General features: G+C 39.7%; 1 protein-coding gene across 26 annotated transcripts in view; it reads left to right on the top strand.

The window, feature by feature from the left end:
* The window catches only part of DLG2 (discs large MAGUK scaffold protein 2), a 2,193,106-nt gene that overhangs the window by 2,097,897 nt on the left and 78,480 nt on the right, over positions 1 to 16,729 (top strand). For all 26 annotated transcript variants that reach the window (XM_055355576.2, XM_055355573.2, XM_055355572.2 and 23 more), the window contains one exon: positions 8,153 to 8,329. In XM_055355576.2, coding sequence (XP_055211551.2) covers positions 8,153 to 8,329 — 177 coding nt within the window. The remainder of the gene's footprint in view (positions 1 to 8,152; positions 8,330 to 16,729) is intronic.

Raw genomic sequence — 16,729 nt, 5'->3', positions numbered from 1 at the left:
TCTTCCCTTCGATAAAATGAGAATAATGCCTACATTTGGGGAGCTATCTTTTGGGTCACAGTTGAATACATCCTAGAGAAATGCAGTTGGTCTATTAATTATTATAGAAGCTGAAGCCCATAGAGGTTAAGTACCTTACTCAAGATCACATAGTGAATTATGTTGAAGCCAGGACTAGAAATCTGCACTCCTAACTCCACCTAAGCTTCTTTTTACTTCCAGGGTGCCTTCTCTGTTTTCAAAACAAATATGCACTAAATGCACGAGTGGGTGAATGATTGTTTTTAAGAAGATAATACAAATAGAAAATTGTTATTTTTATAAAATAAGAGCAACTAAAGTTTAGATCTCTCTGCTCCCAGCATCCTTTCCCATACCCCTCTAGTGAGAAAATGTTTTGAAGAAGTTTACTACGTATGCATTTTTATGTCACATTTGTAAAAATACCATCCTTATTTCATCCCCCTTCCAGTACTTATGGGACACTTGCTCATCTTTAGAGTAGAGAAGAGGTGAAGTAAAGGAACTTTTGTTTTGCCAGTTATTATGTGAAATGCTCTTCCTATATCATCTCATTGAATCTCTGCAAATATGTGAGATGTAGGAATGATAAACCTCATTTTATAGATAAAACTGAAGCTCAGATTACTCCACTTATTTTCTCAGTGACAATCAGCTAGAAAGAGTGGACTGACTTAACCATGTGTTTCTTCATTCCAACATCTATGCTTCTTGCACTATTCATATGTGCTTACCTTGACAATGTGAAAATTGGTCATATGTGTCCAAGCCAGGCACATTGGGATGGAGCAGAGAGCAGACTTTATTTTCTGTTGCTAGTGTTCTTTCTCTTGCTGCATAGAAAGGTGAGGACCAGGTCTCCTCTAATCAAGCAGAGGCCTCAACTTCAAGAAATGAAGGAAATTGAGTCAAAGCGCTCTGTTCCTTGGATCTTAATGTTGTCAGGAAAACAAAGGCCTCCCTAGACCAAACAAGTTCACAGCACAGAAGGGAGTAATTTGCTGATTCACTTGTTCATTTATAAATCCATCTGTGAAAACTCTGTGCTGAGACTTGGTCTGGGAGCTCCTGATGTTGTTTCTGATGTAGTAAAGGAGATAAGACATATTCCCACTCAAGACTAGAAGCTGTAGGCTTCCCAGAGAGGTAAAAGAGCAGAGTGATTTGCAATTTTAGAGAAGGAAAGGCTGCTTCTTCTGTATCTCAGCTTCTTTATCTTAAAATACGGAAAATTATATTTATCACATAAGGTTTTTGTGAGAATTAGAATTAAAACCTTAGTTCTTAACTTCTTTATCTACAAAATAGAAATAATCATACCTATATCTCAAACTGTTTACAGGGATTCAATGAGATGGAATTACATAAATGTCCTTTGCACACAACCTGGCCAATAACAGGCACTCAGTGGGTTGTTGTTGTTGTTGCTGAGTAGTTGTTTTATTCCAAAGAATCTTTGACAGAATCCTCAAACTGGTGGCCCTTGTCTTCTACCTGCCCTCTATTAAAGCATGTTGTTTCTTGTCCTCTGTTTTAGCTTTACATTACTGCCATGACAAATTTGCTTCCTCCATTTTCAAATCTTAGCAATGGCACTCAAGTCCTTTTCATGTTCCATCTCTATTCTGCCTTTCTCTTCTAGTTTTAAGGACTCATGTGATTAGACTGGGCCCACCCACATAATCTAGGATAATCTCCCCATCTCAAGACCCTTGACCTTAATCACATCCACAAATTTCCTTTGCCACATAAGGCTTTAGAGATTAAGGCGTGGACATCTTTGGAGAACCATTATTCTTCCTACCACAGTCTGCCCTCTGGCCCCCAAAGATTCTTCTTTTCACATAACTACAGGGCATAATTCTACTAAGCTTTCCACCACTGTGTAACCAGGATCCCTTTCCTACAGTTTCCAATGACATGCTTCTCATTTCCATTTGAGCTGTCACCCTCAGCATTCTCCAAGTCCAGATTTCCGTAAGAAGTATTTAAAGCTTCACTGGAAATATCCTTAAAGTCTGTATTTCTGCAATCTCTTCTTAGAAGCAATCTAGGTTTTCTTCTGTCATGTTCCTCAACATTCTTCTAGCCTCTGTCCACTTCCCAATTCAAAAGCCATTTCTACACTTTTAGGTATTTGTTACATAGCACCTCACTTCCAGTACCAAAGTTGATATTAGTTTTCGATTGCTACCATAACCAATTATCACAGACCTAATGACTTAAAACAACACAAATTTATTATCTTATAGTTCTGTAGGTCTGTTACAGATCTCACCAGAATAAAATAAAGCTTTCAGCAGTCTGTAACCCTTCTAGAGGCTCAATAGGAGAATTGTTTTCTGCTCATTCAGGTCATCATATGGTTGTAGGACTAAGGTGCCTGTTTTCTTCATGGCTGTAACCTAATAACCATTCCCAGTTTGTAAAAGGCCACCATTTTCCTTGGCTTGTGGTCTTCTTCCTCTAACTTTGAAGCCAGCAGTGGTGGGTCAAGTCCTTCCCAAGTCATATCTTCTCTGATCCATTCTTTTGTCTTCCTCTTCCGCTTCTAAGGATTCATGTAATTAGACTGTGTCCACCCAGATAATCCAGGATAATCTCCCCTTCTCAAGATCCTTAACCTTAATCACATCTCCAAGTCCCTTTTGCTATATAAGATAACATATTCATAGACTCTGAGAATTAAAGTGTGGACATTTTGGGGGAGTGAGTTAAGGATATTATTTCTCCTATCATATCCTTGTTAACTATGAGACACATCAAATAATTTTTCCTATTCTTAGTGATACTGTCTTTCCATCCTCATCATTCGCTGCTATCCTAGCTTTAAAGTGGTACAGCCAAAACTAAATTCCCTGGTCTACATAGTAAACACCAATACTTTTAAGGTCCATGATTGTTAAATATTACCTCAGTCTAAGCCAAGTGGAGAGTGTGAGTGTTTTGAGCTGGAAAGAGTTGCTTGCAAAAGAGCATAGAGGTTGGTATAGTAGGAAATTCATAGGTCTTAGAAGCAGACAGGCTTTGAGTCCTGCCCCATCACTTGATAGCTGGCATGACATTGAACATGTTGTTTAAATTATCCAAATCTGTATTTCCTCTTCTATAATACAAGGCTAATATATGCATTGCAGGATAGCTGTTGAGAATTGAATGTGTCCTTTAAAAACTACTCATGCATCTTTTTTGCAGGCTAGTCCATAGTATCACTATAAGTGTTATCATCAAATCATGAAATCCTTAGGTATAAGATCTAAGTACAACATTTCTTATCAGGAATTCCAAGAATTCTAAGATTAGGAACATGAGCTTTTGAGTGAGACACATCTATCTATACTTTAATCCTGGTTCTGCTACTTAGTATCTTATTTTCATTTCAGCTCTTTATATCTCATTTTCTTTATGAGACCAAAAATGCTTACATGGCAGAATTGTTATCAGAAATAATAACAAAGAGGAACTCATCTGTGTTGGGTACTTTACATGTGTCATCCCATTGTCGTATCTCCGCAGCACCCTTTTGCGTTAGTGCCATTACTATCTGAATTTCCTAAACAAGAGAATGGCCATCTATGGTAAAGTGGTTATCTAAGAGGTTAAGTAACATGCCCAAATTATACAGTTAAGAATGGCAGAACTGGGACATAAACCCAACTGTCCTCTGTCTTGGAAGCCTGGCATATAACCCATATGCTATGTTGCCTACCCAATAAATTGAGTGAGACAATGAATATAAAATGCTTACTACATTGTGCGACACCTAAAAAGCACTATTTTGGTAGGGTACCCAGGTATCTCACAGCCATGTTGCATAGTCATGAGGATGAGCAGCTGCTTCACTCTTCCCTTACTAGACTTCCCCAGTTGGCAAGGGGCCACCACACATTGAAATTCAGGAGGGGTAGGAGGGATGGGAGAGTTGTTACATTATTCATGTCCAATTCTACTTGTCTAATGGACTTGCTAAAAGCACCCTGGATGGAAAGTGTGAGTCTTAATGGCATTTTATAAAAGTTGCTCTGATGAATTAACACATAAAGCAAATTAAAAACAGCTTATCGCTTGTTAAATTAGGTGATGGGGCACTGTAGCATTTTTCCCAGATGTGAGGATCCATTAATATCCAAAGGAGCCAGAAGCTGCTGAAATGTGTCAGCTGCTTGGTTTTAGGGACCTGACAAGTCTGAATAAATGTAATCCTAGAGGGGCAGATTGTCCAAGATCAATAGAGCTCGTGGAAAGAGCCTGTTGCTGAGCTCCTCAGGAAGGACACCTGCAGCTAACAGCAGGAGTGGGAAAGTTCCCCTTAAGGACTCTTGGGATTAGAAGAACACAGGCGAGTGAATGTCTGACCTGGTAGGGACCTCCAGGAATAGTCCCACCCCCACTTCAAATGGGAATGCAGAAACATGAGAGAAGACGAGCTTTCAAAAGTCACCTGAAACATTTTCACAGACCTGTATTGAGGGTCTACTTTGGGTCCGGCACCCTACCAGGTCCTGAGGATACAGAGATATTTTAGATGTCTTTCACATAGTCCAGAAAACAGCTTTTAAGTGGCACAATTGGCACACAGATCCCCTGATTCAAATTCTAATGTATTTTTCAGAATAACAGTTATTATAATAATATCTTACATTTATTGAGCCTTCACTAGTGCCAGGCTAGTGTTACAATACTTTACATATATTATTTCATTTAATCCTCACCATAACTCTTTTGAGATAGATGGTGTTATGATTTATGCCAGTTTTACAGTTAAGAAAATCTGAGGCCCAGAGGGGTTAAGTAACTTGCCTAAGATCACATAGTTGAAAAACTGCAAACCTAGGCAGTCTGGCTCCAGAGCCTGCCTCCTTGGCTACTACTTGTTAGCCTTTCTGATGGTTTCTCTACCTCAACTCCCCATAGTTTACATCCAGAAGGAGCCTGGAGTCAGGCCAGCACTTCAAGGACTTTGGGGATAAGAAATACTTGGACAAGGACTGAGCAGTAAGGGAGTTTCAGGAATTTAGGGAAGAAGCAGTTGTCAGCCCTGAAGGGAAGGTGAAAGTCTTTGGCACTGCTAGATCGTGAGCATGGCCAGAGGGCAACAAGTGGGGAAATTGAGCCACATAATAAAATGGCTAAGGAAGCAGATTTTGGAGTCAGATACACCTCATTTTATATTCAACCTCCACCACATGTGTATGTGTGACCTGGGCCAGGCTCCTTAACTTCCCGAGCCTCCTTCCCTCATCTATAAAGTGGGGATACTAATTTTTACCTTTAGGGTTGCTGTGACATCAAATAAGACAATGACTATGAAGTGCCAGACCACCTAATAAGGGCGTAAGTAGTAGTAGCCATCATGGTTATCATCTTCAACACCTTATCATCACCACCTCCCAGGATGAATGAGGGGGCAAGGTGAAGAGCACTGAACTAGACTTGGATCTGGAGACCCAAGTTCTGGTCCTAGGTTGCTGCCACTAAGCTATATATTCTGGAGTTAGTCAGTGGGCCCCACTAGATCTGTCCCTCATCTTTTAACAACAACAAAAAAAAGTGGGGAGGATCATACTATGTCTGTCATACCTTCTTCACAGCAACTGATTGAGTCACAATAAGGTAACTTATGTGAAAATGCTTTGCAATCTATAGAGTGTGTGTGGGGTTCCCCAAGACAACTCCCAGGTTGATGACTCACTAGGATAGTTCACAGGACTCAGCATGATCATGCTCATGATTATGATTTATTACCACAAAAAGATATGAAACTGTCAGATAAGGGAGCAGGAGCATAGGACAAAGTCTGGAAAAAATTAGCTGCAAGTTTCCGAGAGTCCTCTCTCAGTAGTGTCACACAGGAAGTGCCTAATTCTTCCAGCAACAAATTGCGAGAACAGGTGCGAAATGTTATCTACCAGGAATCTTATTAGAGACTCAATGTCCAGGTTTACTGGGGGCTGGTCATGTAGGCAGCATCTGCCTAGCACATACCAGAATATCAGACTCCCAGAAAGAAAGCAGATGTTCAGTATAAATGATATTGTTTGTACAAACAGTTTAGGCACAGTAAGCCATTCTTATGAGAAAATGGTGGGAACCCTCCCAAAATCTAACTTTCCAGATGTCAGCCAAGGGCCACCCTTACAAGCAAGAACAGCAGTCTCAGGCCTGCTACATTAACTCCTTTTTGCACAGAGTAGAATCTATAGAAAAGATTTGTATTAGCCTCTACCCAAAAGGAAAAAGGGAGATAATAATAAAAACATTAGTTCATACTTGCTATTTTTCACTGTGTGCCAGGTCCATTTGTACATGCTTTATATATATTACCTTATGTAACATTTTACCCATACAGCAACTCAATAATGGAGGTATTGTTATCATCACTGTCATCATTATCACTATGTTGTATATGAGGAAACTGAAGCCTGAAAGAGACTAAGTAACTTGCCCAGCTGACTAGCTGTAAGACTAAGACATAGTAGGAGCAGGACATGGACCCAGTAGTCCATATTCATAACCACACTGTACTACACTAGACTGCACATACTATAGGCTTAATGCTGCATATGTGTTATTTCATTAAGGATCACAGTAATTCTAGGTGAATGTTGTTATTAGACTAATTTTGCATCAAAAAACCTGTGGCTCAAGAATGTTAACTAATATATGTCACATCACAGGATCAAAGAAGTGATAGCTTCAGGAGTGGGCGTTGGCCTTTCCCCAGCTCCCTGTTCCTGACTGGTACTTTGTCTGAGCCTTTGGCAGGGGTGGTCAAGGTGAAAATGATTCATTCCGGGAGCTTGGACCAAGAAACCCTCTCCAAATTCCATCTCTGGGAGACAGTGTTAATGGAAGAAGGGACTACGTTGCAATTAATTATACTTTTCCTGCTGTGTTTGAGAGCTCTAGATGCTGTCTTCAGCTCTTTCTTGTTGCCATGGCAGCAGATGTGACATTTCTTTGATGGGCAAAAAAAAGAAGAAGAAACCACACTTGGTCCTCAGTGTGGAAAAATCTAAAATAAAAGAAATTTTTTAGAAAAATCTGTTCCCCAGATCTTGCTAGTTTTGCATACATAGTGGTTATACTCTAAGGAAATTCTTAGAATGAAATCAAAGGGGAATACACAGACAGGTAGTGAAATCTGCTTCTCTGGGAAAGTCATATGCTGTATGTGTGGGGTGGTGATTTTTGAAAATGGGATATACAGCAGGATGTGGACAATATAGGAGTGGTGGCAAATGTTCACCTCTTAATGATGACAGCTAGTTTCTAAGGTCTGGTTCATCATTTTGATTCTGATTCCACCTCCCTCATGCTGCCACTCATACATATTACAGTGCATTGGCCTTAACAAATGCTTAGCAAATGCTTTTTAGTGAGGGCAGCACGATACAGAAAGCAATTGTAATTCACAGATAAGTGCCATGATGAGGTAAGCTAGGCATTGTATGGAAGCAAAAATATTTGTCGTGTTGTTTATATGATTTTTGTCTATCCATACACACACATACGCATAGATTTTTTAATTTACTGCATTTTAAGCATGTATTCAGGTGATTACATTAACCTCTTCATCCAGTTGCAGTAGTGGTCCAATATTTCATTGAGTGGAGGAGGAATCACCGCCTACTATGGGTGGACATTTGTTACCATTTTTTCCCATTATAAAAGAAACAGTTCTACAGGCTGATACATCTGAGATGATTTGTTTACAGTACAAAATGCTTCATTTAGAAATATAGCCATGTTTCTCTTTATTATTTTACTTTTTTTAGTAATTTTAAAAATTTGATTGTAATGGGAGGGGAAAAAATCTCAACTAGGTAGTAAAGTACCTTTCTTATCTTCTATTATCACCTTCTAACATCTGATGGTCTCCAAGAAAAGAAGCAGATCTCAGTTTGGGGGATCTATAGGCCACCCCTGTAACCTCCAAGAAGAAGCAAGAACTAACTTTAGTGTGTTGCCAAAGTAGTGGGAGTGTGGACTGTGATCCAGGGAATCATTCCGGGAGTTGATATCAAGTGATGATGGGTTCTCAGAGCAAGAGCAAACATTTGAAACCATAAATCCTAAATCTATGCTGCCAGAGATTCCTAACAATGTCCTCTTTTGTCCTTTCCTCCAGAGCCATGTTCGACTACGACAAGAGCAAGGACAGTGGGCTGCCAAGTCAAGGACTTAGTTTTAAATATGGAGATATTCTCCACGTTATCAATGCCTCTGATGATGAGTGGTGGCAAGCCAGGAGAGTCATGCTGGAGGGAGACAGTGAGGAGATGGGGGTCATCCCCAGCAAAAGGAGGTAAGAATGCCTTTTGTACTAGAATATTTGCTTGTCAGCTATCCAGCGAGTGGAGATGAGGGAAGAAGAAGGTGGGAGAAACTGTTCACAAAATTAAATTTATTTAAATGGGATAGTCAATCTGCAGGAAAATTGTCAGTGGTGACAGGTGACATGAATTAAAAATCCTCTTTTTCCTATATTAGGGTTTTACCAAAATTGGTGACTGTGACAAGAAATAAAGGAAGAAAGAGGATCAGCTTACACTGTGTTCCTAAAACTTTTACCAGTGTGTGCATGTGCAAACTTTGTGCTTATCAGCTCATATGCCGAATTACAAATTCAGTCCATTTATTTCCAGAGTTTCAACATTTACCAATGAATGTTATAGAAAGGCCAAGTCGAAGGCAAATGAAGTAGGCAATTTACTAGGCTAAGGTCCTGGCTATGTGATATCTCCAAATATTAGTAGAAAAAAATGGAAAACCTTCATCTCAAATTCAGGTGCTTGGGATATGAGCTGTCAAACATCTGGTGAGGTCTAAGGACTGGGTTTACAATTTTTTTTCTTTTTTTACTGTTTTCTTTACTCTTGTTCCCCACCTCACAACTTCCAATAGCCACCAAGATATTTAGTTCTGTGTAAGTGTTTCCTAAATCAAGAGTATCATGCTTTCTCTTCCAAGCATTTCTTCGCTCTGCTTTTGAAAAGCAGAAATGTGCTTCAGAACAGCCAACTCCTTAATCTGTCCCAGCAGATCCACCACCAGACAGGAACTTTCCTTCTCACAAATGTCCCTTTGGCACCAAGATGTCCAAGAAACAGAAATTGGCTGTATCCCAGAGACTAGATATAGTACAAAATCAGTCAGGAATTATGCTTAATAAAAGCAGGCACTAGCTTTTCTCAAGCTGCAGATTTCTCAAAGGGCTTTGATCCTCATCTCCAAACACCCAAAATGCCTTTGTAAAATATTCCCAGTGAAGCTGGGCATTCAAGTGCTACTACACATCAAGTGATTGAGCTAGTACAAACCATAATGGGAAGATGGAACTTAAACCTCAGAATAACTCTGTGGGATATTTGTGCTCCCGAGACAACTGATCCTCTCTTCTCTCTGCCTGTGGTTGCACAGCCTGGGAAAGAATGGGACATGGAAAGCAGAGGGCTCACTGGTCCTCAGCTGTTCTCTTACCTTTAGCCAGGAGGAGTCACAGTGAAGGTGCCGAAATTCCAGGGAGCCTCTCCCTCCCCCATGCCAGTGCCTATAGATCTCCCACCAGCAGAGTTCTCTGGGTTTCTTTAAGCCTCTTGGCTCCTGGATAATTGCCTGACATTGCTTTTCCAGGGCATTCTGACTGTAGAATGGCTGTGTGTGTTTTCTGAAAGGTTACATGTTTAAAGCATTGACTCAGCACTGGCTTGTTTATATTCTGGGTCTCTCCATTTCCATTTACTTCAAATAAAATGTCAAGACAACGTGCATTTCGGTTTGCTTTGATTTAATTATTTTGAGCTGTCTGAAGAGCTGTTCTCTAGAAGAAAGAGCCATCTTGTTGAATTATGGCCCCAAAGATAGTAATGGGGTGGAGGAAGGAAAGCTATGCGGAAATAGTTGTCAGCTCATTTTAAAGAAATCCTCTCACTAGTTGGAGCTGCCTAAAGATGGCATGGACTATCTGGGAAGATAGAAAAGGGATTCAAATTTTGGATACAGGAGTTGAACTATACAGTTTTCTGACTCTTTCCAACCCTGAGGTTCTATGATTCTAACCAATCTTATCAAGTCATTTGTTTGTTCAATTAGCTCATCATTTTTCTCCAGAAGAACATTCTCAATGCTATTCCTCCTGAATAAGTTTCCACCTGCTGGTAATCATTCTTGAATTAGCTATTTCTCTCTTATTTTGGAAGAGAACCATCTTAACAACCAGAGTATAGCTGACCTGGAAAATAAGTTTGATTAGTGACTGCAAGGTTGATATTTATTTACATTCTACTTTTTATGAAGGGTGCAGTAGCTCCACCTCATATATATAATATATATATTATATACATGTAATTTATAGCTGTAAATAAATTTCTGCCAAATTTTCTTTTTAGGATTTTAATTATTTTCAAAATAGTTACTTTTATTCCTTTAAGTATTTGTAAAAGTAATGCCTTTTATTGTAGAAAGGTGGGAACATTTAGAAAAACATAAAAATCACTTATAATTCTACCCCACAAAGAGTACCCATGTACTTATTTTAATGTAATTTAAAAACGTACATTTATTAGGTTGATGTTATTTTTCAATCATTAATTTCTTTCTAGCCTGTTTATTGAGTATGATTTACCTAGTAGTGCTGATCTGGAAAATTTTTTAAATCTTATAATGGATAACATCAGTGTATGACTTTATACCCTTTTCAAAAATGTTTCTCTATTGATAATGTCATTTAATCATCCCAGATGAAACCATGAGATGAAGAGTATGAATATTATCACCTTCCCCCTCCTTTTTTCTGAAGATGGTGAATAAATTCTATTTAACAAAACATTCCTATTGCACGCTAGACACTGTTGTAAGCCCTTTACAATTATTAATTTATTTAAACCTCATTAGAACCCTATGAGTAAGTTGCTGTTATTATCCTTATTTTACAAATGAGGAGATTGAGGCACAGAGAGGTTCATTAATGTGCCTGAAATTGCCCGTGTAGTAAGTGGCAGAACTGGAATTTGAATCCAGGCTACAGAATTGCACTTAAGACATATGCAATCTTGCCCCCTACAGATACAAAAATAAGAGCTGGCAAAATTCAATTCAGCAAGCATTGCTTGGGCAGCATCTGAGTGCCACGTACTATTGTTGGTTCACTACCTGGAGCCCATCACTTGTGGGACCAACATGTAACTGTGGCACAGCTACTCTGCGATTAGGGCAATGCAGGCTATATTGTAAAGGCCAGGAAAGTGAAACAGCAGCAGACAGAGAGTGAATTCCATCTGATAACAGCACTGATCATGTATTGCACCAGGTGCTTTCAAATACATGATTTCAATTTAATCTTCACAAAAACCTCATAAGGAAACTGAGGATCAGAGAAGTCAAGTAACTTACCCAAAAATACACAGCCAGCCACTGACCAAACACCAGTCTCTTTGATAGCAAAGCCAGATGGCTTTACACTACACCAGGAACAAACTACCCTAGGGGCATATGCCAAGGAAGGAAATAGAAAGTCAGATAATTCAAGTAGCTTGCCAAAATTACAGTGGCAGCAGAGGGCTAAGCCTAGATTCAAACACATGCCTTTCTGATGTCTCTATGAGCAACTGCAAAGGTTTGGGGCTCTTCTTGGCCCTACAGCTCTCAAGTCTGGTGGCAGGGTCTCTTAAGAGAGAAAAATGGAAGTCTATGTCTTGCTCCCACCTAGCATAAAGGGACTGACTTGGCAGTGAGCACCTGAAGTAGGGTACCTGTATTACTTCCTTTTTACAAGTAAGGAAACTGGGACCAGTAATGAGAAGTGACATTATGGGCAGCATTATCATAATCATCTTTGTAGCAGCCTTTTGTATAGTGAGTTATTACCATAGATCAGACATTGTGCTAAACAATTTGTATTATCTCATTTAACATTCATTATAAATTTTTGAAGTCTGCGCTACTATTCTAATTGTATCAACACAAAATCTGAAATCCTAAGAGGTTGAGGACCACCCTAAATTATAGACCTAGTAAGTGGAAGAGGCAGAATTCAAACCCAGGCTTGTGTGACTTTAAAATCTGGACTCTTAGCATAGAATCACTTTTCTGAGATTATGTAGTGTAGAAGAGGCCAAGCTGGGTTTTGTTCCATGGTATCTCTTTTTTTTTTTTTTTTTTTTTTTGAGACAGAGTCTCACTTTCGTTGCCCAGGCTGGAGTACAATCCCAACTCACTGCAACCTCCACCTCCCGGGTTCAAGCTATCCTCCTGCCTCAGCCTCCTGAGTAGCTGGGATTACAGATGCCCACCACCATGCCCGGCTAATTTTTGTATTTTTAGGAGAGACGAGATTTCGCCACATTGGCCAGGCTGGTCTCGAACTCTTGACCTCTGGTGATCTGCCCACCTCGGCCTCCCAAAATGCTGGGATTACAGGCATAAGCCACCGCGCCTGGCTGTCCCATGCTCTCTTAAGCCAAAGAGATTATTCATTGTTCCCTAGTGACTGGTCACTTGGGCTCTCAGATGGCAGCATATGGCTGGCATTATATAAGAGTTTACTCACCTAGCTGTCACAGCAAGCCTGTGGCCACTAATGTGGGTGACATTCTAATTCTCCCTCCAACAGGACCTGTGGAGCATAGGGATAGGAACTCCCAGGGACAAATGATGTTCCCACTGTCCAATGCTCCAAGCCTGACCCAATTATGGGTTTGGCCAGAACCTAAAAATACCAGATGGGAGAGAGGGAGAGGAAGACAGTTGGGCTTATTAAAGCATGGCCATTCGGTGCTCTCTAGAGATGTGAAATGTCAGAATTGATTGCTCAAATTTTGCCATTCCATTTATGTTTTTGGTATTTTGGTCAGTGATGAGACTTGGACAGGGAGGATTATTTCTGCTCAAACAATCTAATTAATTGCTTGAGTCTAAGTGTGAGTGGGGAAGGAAGGCAGTTGTTGTCATTGAGATTTGGTCTGTCTCTTCAGGTGGTCCACAATTTCTTTAGGTGAAAGCCTTTGGACCTTAACATTTACTAGCCAAAGAAGTCTTACTCAGTAAAACAATAAGAAAAAGTGATGCTAGACTTTTACCTAGATTCTTACCAGGAAAGTAAGTTGTGAAATGGCAAATCACTTTTTATGGGAAAAACTGGTTGTTCAGCAATTCACTTAAACTCCCTGACCTGATTGTTTTCACAATTAGGTAAAGAACTAGTAGCCCCCTTGAGAGTTTATTTATTTACTCATTCAACGAAGTCTCATTAAGCATCTACTATGTACCCAGCTCATGTCAACCCCTGGATTATAGCTATTATAGGTGAAGTGCTTAGCACAGTTTCTAAAACTTAGTGTACATTCCAATAATAGCTGTTTTCCATTTTTCAAAATTTGAGCTTTTGTTGACAGAAAAAAAAAAACACCACGTTATTTAGAGCCCTATTTTCCAGACTTAACTCTCATTTCAACAGTAAATCATTCACATGCATCCCAGAAAGAGCTAGGAGAGAGGAAAGGGCTGAGGCAGATGAGGAAGCTAAGCCACAGACATAGCCTCCCTCTCAAGGAAAGAGGTTTGCAGAGAACCCCAAGAGGCAGTACTGCAAGCCTCTGTGATGGCAATGCACTATTAGGGTTGCTGGTGTGCTGAGGAGACGAATCAACTCAAATAGGGATTTAACTAAGCAGATTTCCGTGTTTAAAGTAAATTTATTCTGAATTTTGAGGTCAACTTCTTGTGGTATGCTACTAACTCGATTGTATGCTTAAATTTGGTTGTGGTTTATTTAATAATTAATAATATTCATAGCATTCAGGACATTAGGGAGATGGGGATGCAAGGGTACATTGGTCATCATTTGTGAAAACCTCAGCCCAGACTTCTAAGGATATGTATGTGCCTTCATACTGTGGAAGCTGCTCCAAAAATCTCACGTTTGTTGAGAATTTGGATAATGCAGGCTTGGGAGGTACCTGAATGCTGTTTCCCAAACTGAGTGGCTGTGGACAGACACTGAAGTTAGCTGTCAGAGAATGTATGTTCAGGCTCTGTTTCTACCACTTTCTGATCTGGCAAGCTTCAAGTCTCAGTTTCTTCAGTTATAAAATGAGATTGATAATACCTAAATCCTTAGGTTGTTGTGGGGACCAAATGAGATGATGTAAATGTGAAGGAACTTTATTAATAATTATATGTTGCAACTTCAGCAGCCACTTATATTATTATTAATGAAACTTTCAACCCAAATAGGAAGCAAAGCTTTTCAACTTCCTTCATGGGTGAACTGGAAGTATGTGACCTCAATATGGCTTCAATTTTTTTTTTTTTTTACTTTCTCTATTACCCATTTGAAGATTAATAATAAACTAGCAAATGGTAGGTGAGTGTATGTGTGTGTGTCTGTGTGTGTGTCTGGCTGACTTAATATTCTTTGCAACCTTTTTAAGATTTAAGGGATGAACCATTAAAATCTTCCTAACAGAGACATTTCTCAAGAAAATTGAAAAGGATAAACATAGAAATGGGGTTGGGGTGCAGGGCAGGGGACAGTATTAGAATGCTCTGTCCAAAGAGTTCTGAGAGTTGAATACTGAGTTCCTCCTGACATTATGTATGTTTGGAACCTGTGTGAGTTCTGTGGGTTTATGCAGAATTTATTTGCATACCCTGATCAAATAACCATGTATTCTCTGCATACTACAGTCATTTTGGCATCATTGAATGATGCCAAAGCATTGACTATAGCCCAGTTAATGCAAAGAAGCTGAAATAAAGTTAGGGCTGTAACAACAGTTTTAGAAGAATACAAAGAGATGAATATAAATTATCATTTGCACTTGGATTAAAATCGAGAAAAGGTGATGAAGTGATGAAGCTCAAAGGAGGCATTTTATCAGTGAGCATTTTCCACTTGGCAGCTTATCTTATCTGAAATCTGTCTTGCTTTCTCCCCAACTGTTGTATGCCTGGTACAAGTAGAAACTCTTGGTGGAACACATTGTTTTACTTATTATTTATTTATTTATATTTATTTACTTTTGGGGGAGACGAAGTCTCGCTGTGTCACCCAGGCTAGAGTGCAATGGCATGATCTAGGCTCACTGCAACCTCCACCTCCCGGGTTCAAGTGACTCTCCTGCCTCAGCCTCCCGTGTAGCTGGGATTACAGGTGTCTGCCAACACACCCGGTTAATTTTTGTTTTTGTATTTTTAGTAGAAACAGGGTTTCACCCTGTTGGCCAGGTGGGTCTCGAACTCCTGACCTCAGGTGATCCACACCCGCCTCAGCCTCCTAAAGTGCTGGGATTACAGGCGTGAGCCACCGCACCCGGCCTCACATTGTTTTAATATATTACGTTAGATTTGAAAAATTTTGTTCAGCTGTTTCCACTCAGATATTCTACTCTCACACTGAAATAAATATATTCTGCAATTCCATTCTGTAACTATAGAAACCCTGATCTTCACTGTGTTTCAGTTGGGAACACAAAAGAGCTCTCAGTTAGAAAGGAGTGTGCTGTTAATTATTGATCTATGAATAGCTTAGACTCCATAAACTAAAGTTTCTGTAGGTTCGGGTTTTTTCTTTCTCTTTTTTCCCCCACATCTTTGAATTTAAAGCTAGCAATATTTAAACAAGAAGTCATGTTAAAACAATGCAATGAATATTATTTTTGCTGGACAATTATTTATTGAGGACTTGCTATAAAACACCATCAAGTGATAAGTGGGCTTTTACCTTAAGGTGCATACAACCGTGTATATGCAGTGCAAATGTAAGTAAACACAAGGAAATCAAGAGGTAGTGCTGACATGGAGACTGTTCCAGTTACAAAGGAGCAATCATGTCTGACTGGAGGGGCTCAGAAGAATCAAGGAAATATTTAGATTATTTTCCCTTTTTTCAACCCTGGCCTTCAAACAGGCGTGAGTCCAACCAATTTTATTTTCCTAATATTTCTCAAGCCTTTCCCTCTTCTCCACCCCACTATCATTTCTCATTATTTCTCACCTGGACTATGGCAACAGCTTCTAAATAGGCCCCCAGCTTCCTTCTGCTCCTTCCCTCCTTCAGTCTGTCTTCCACCTCGACCAGGGTTGTTTATTTAAATGCTGATCTGATTTTATCACTTCACTGCTTTATATCCTCTAAGAACTTATGATGATTCCCAAGGAAAAAACTCAAGTCCTTAATGTGGATGAATACCCATTATAAGGAGTCTGTCACCTCGCTAGCCTCACCGCCCTATCCTATATATCCCCTATGTACCCTGTACTAGAATCTTTCTGCAATCTTGTAGCTCACTCATATCTTCAGGTTGAGGCATGTGTTGTTCCTTCTGTGAAAAATCCCCCTGAAATTTCCCTACTGACAAACTCTTTCTAATCCTTCAATCTCAGATAAATTGATATTTCCTCCAAGAAGCCCATCCTAATGCTTTCTACTCCTCCTTTGCACCCTCCCAGTGAGATAGGTGCTCCCACACTGATATCAGCCATCTTGTTCTACAGCATTTTCTGTGTTTGTTTACACCGCTGTTCTTGCCAAATTCATTCTTGCTAAGAATTCATTGCAGTCATGCTTTTAGAATATTTTTTCTTTGTCCCCCAGCTCCTTGCTTGATACATGGTAGGCAGTCAATAAGTGTTTAATGAATAAATGAGGTAGCAGGAAAACCATGAATCTGCAGAGATGACAGAAGGACATTGGGGAAAAGGAAAG

This window comes from Gorilla gorilla, chromosome 9, assembly GCF_029281585.2.
Source record: "Gorilla gorilla gorilla isolate KB3781 chromosome 9, NHGRI_mGorGor1-v2.1_pri, whole genome shotgun sequence".
NCBI lineage: Eukaryota > Metazoa > Chordata > Mammalia > Primates > Hominidae > Gorilla > Gorilla gorilla.
The sequence above is the reverse complement of the archived record's forward strand: the minus strand, read 5'-3'. Positions and strand labels throughout refer to the sequence as shown.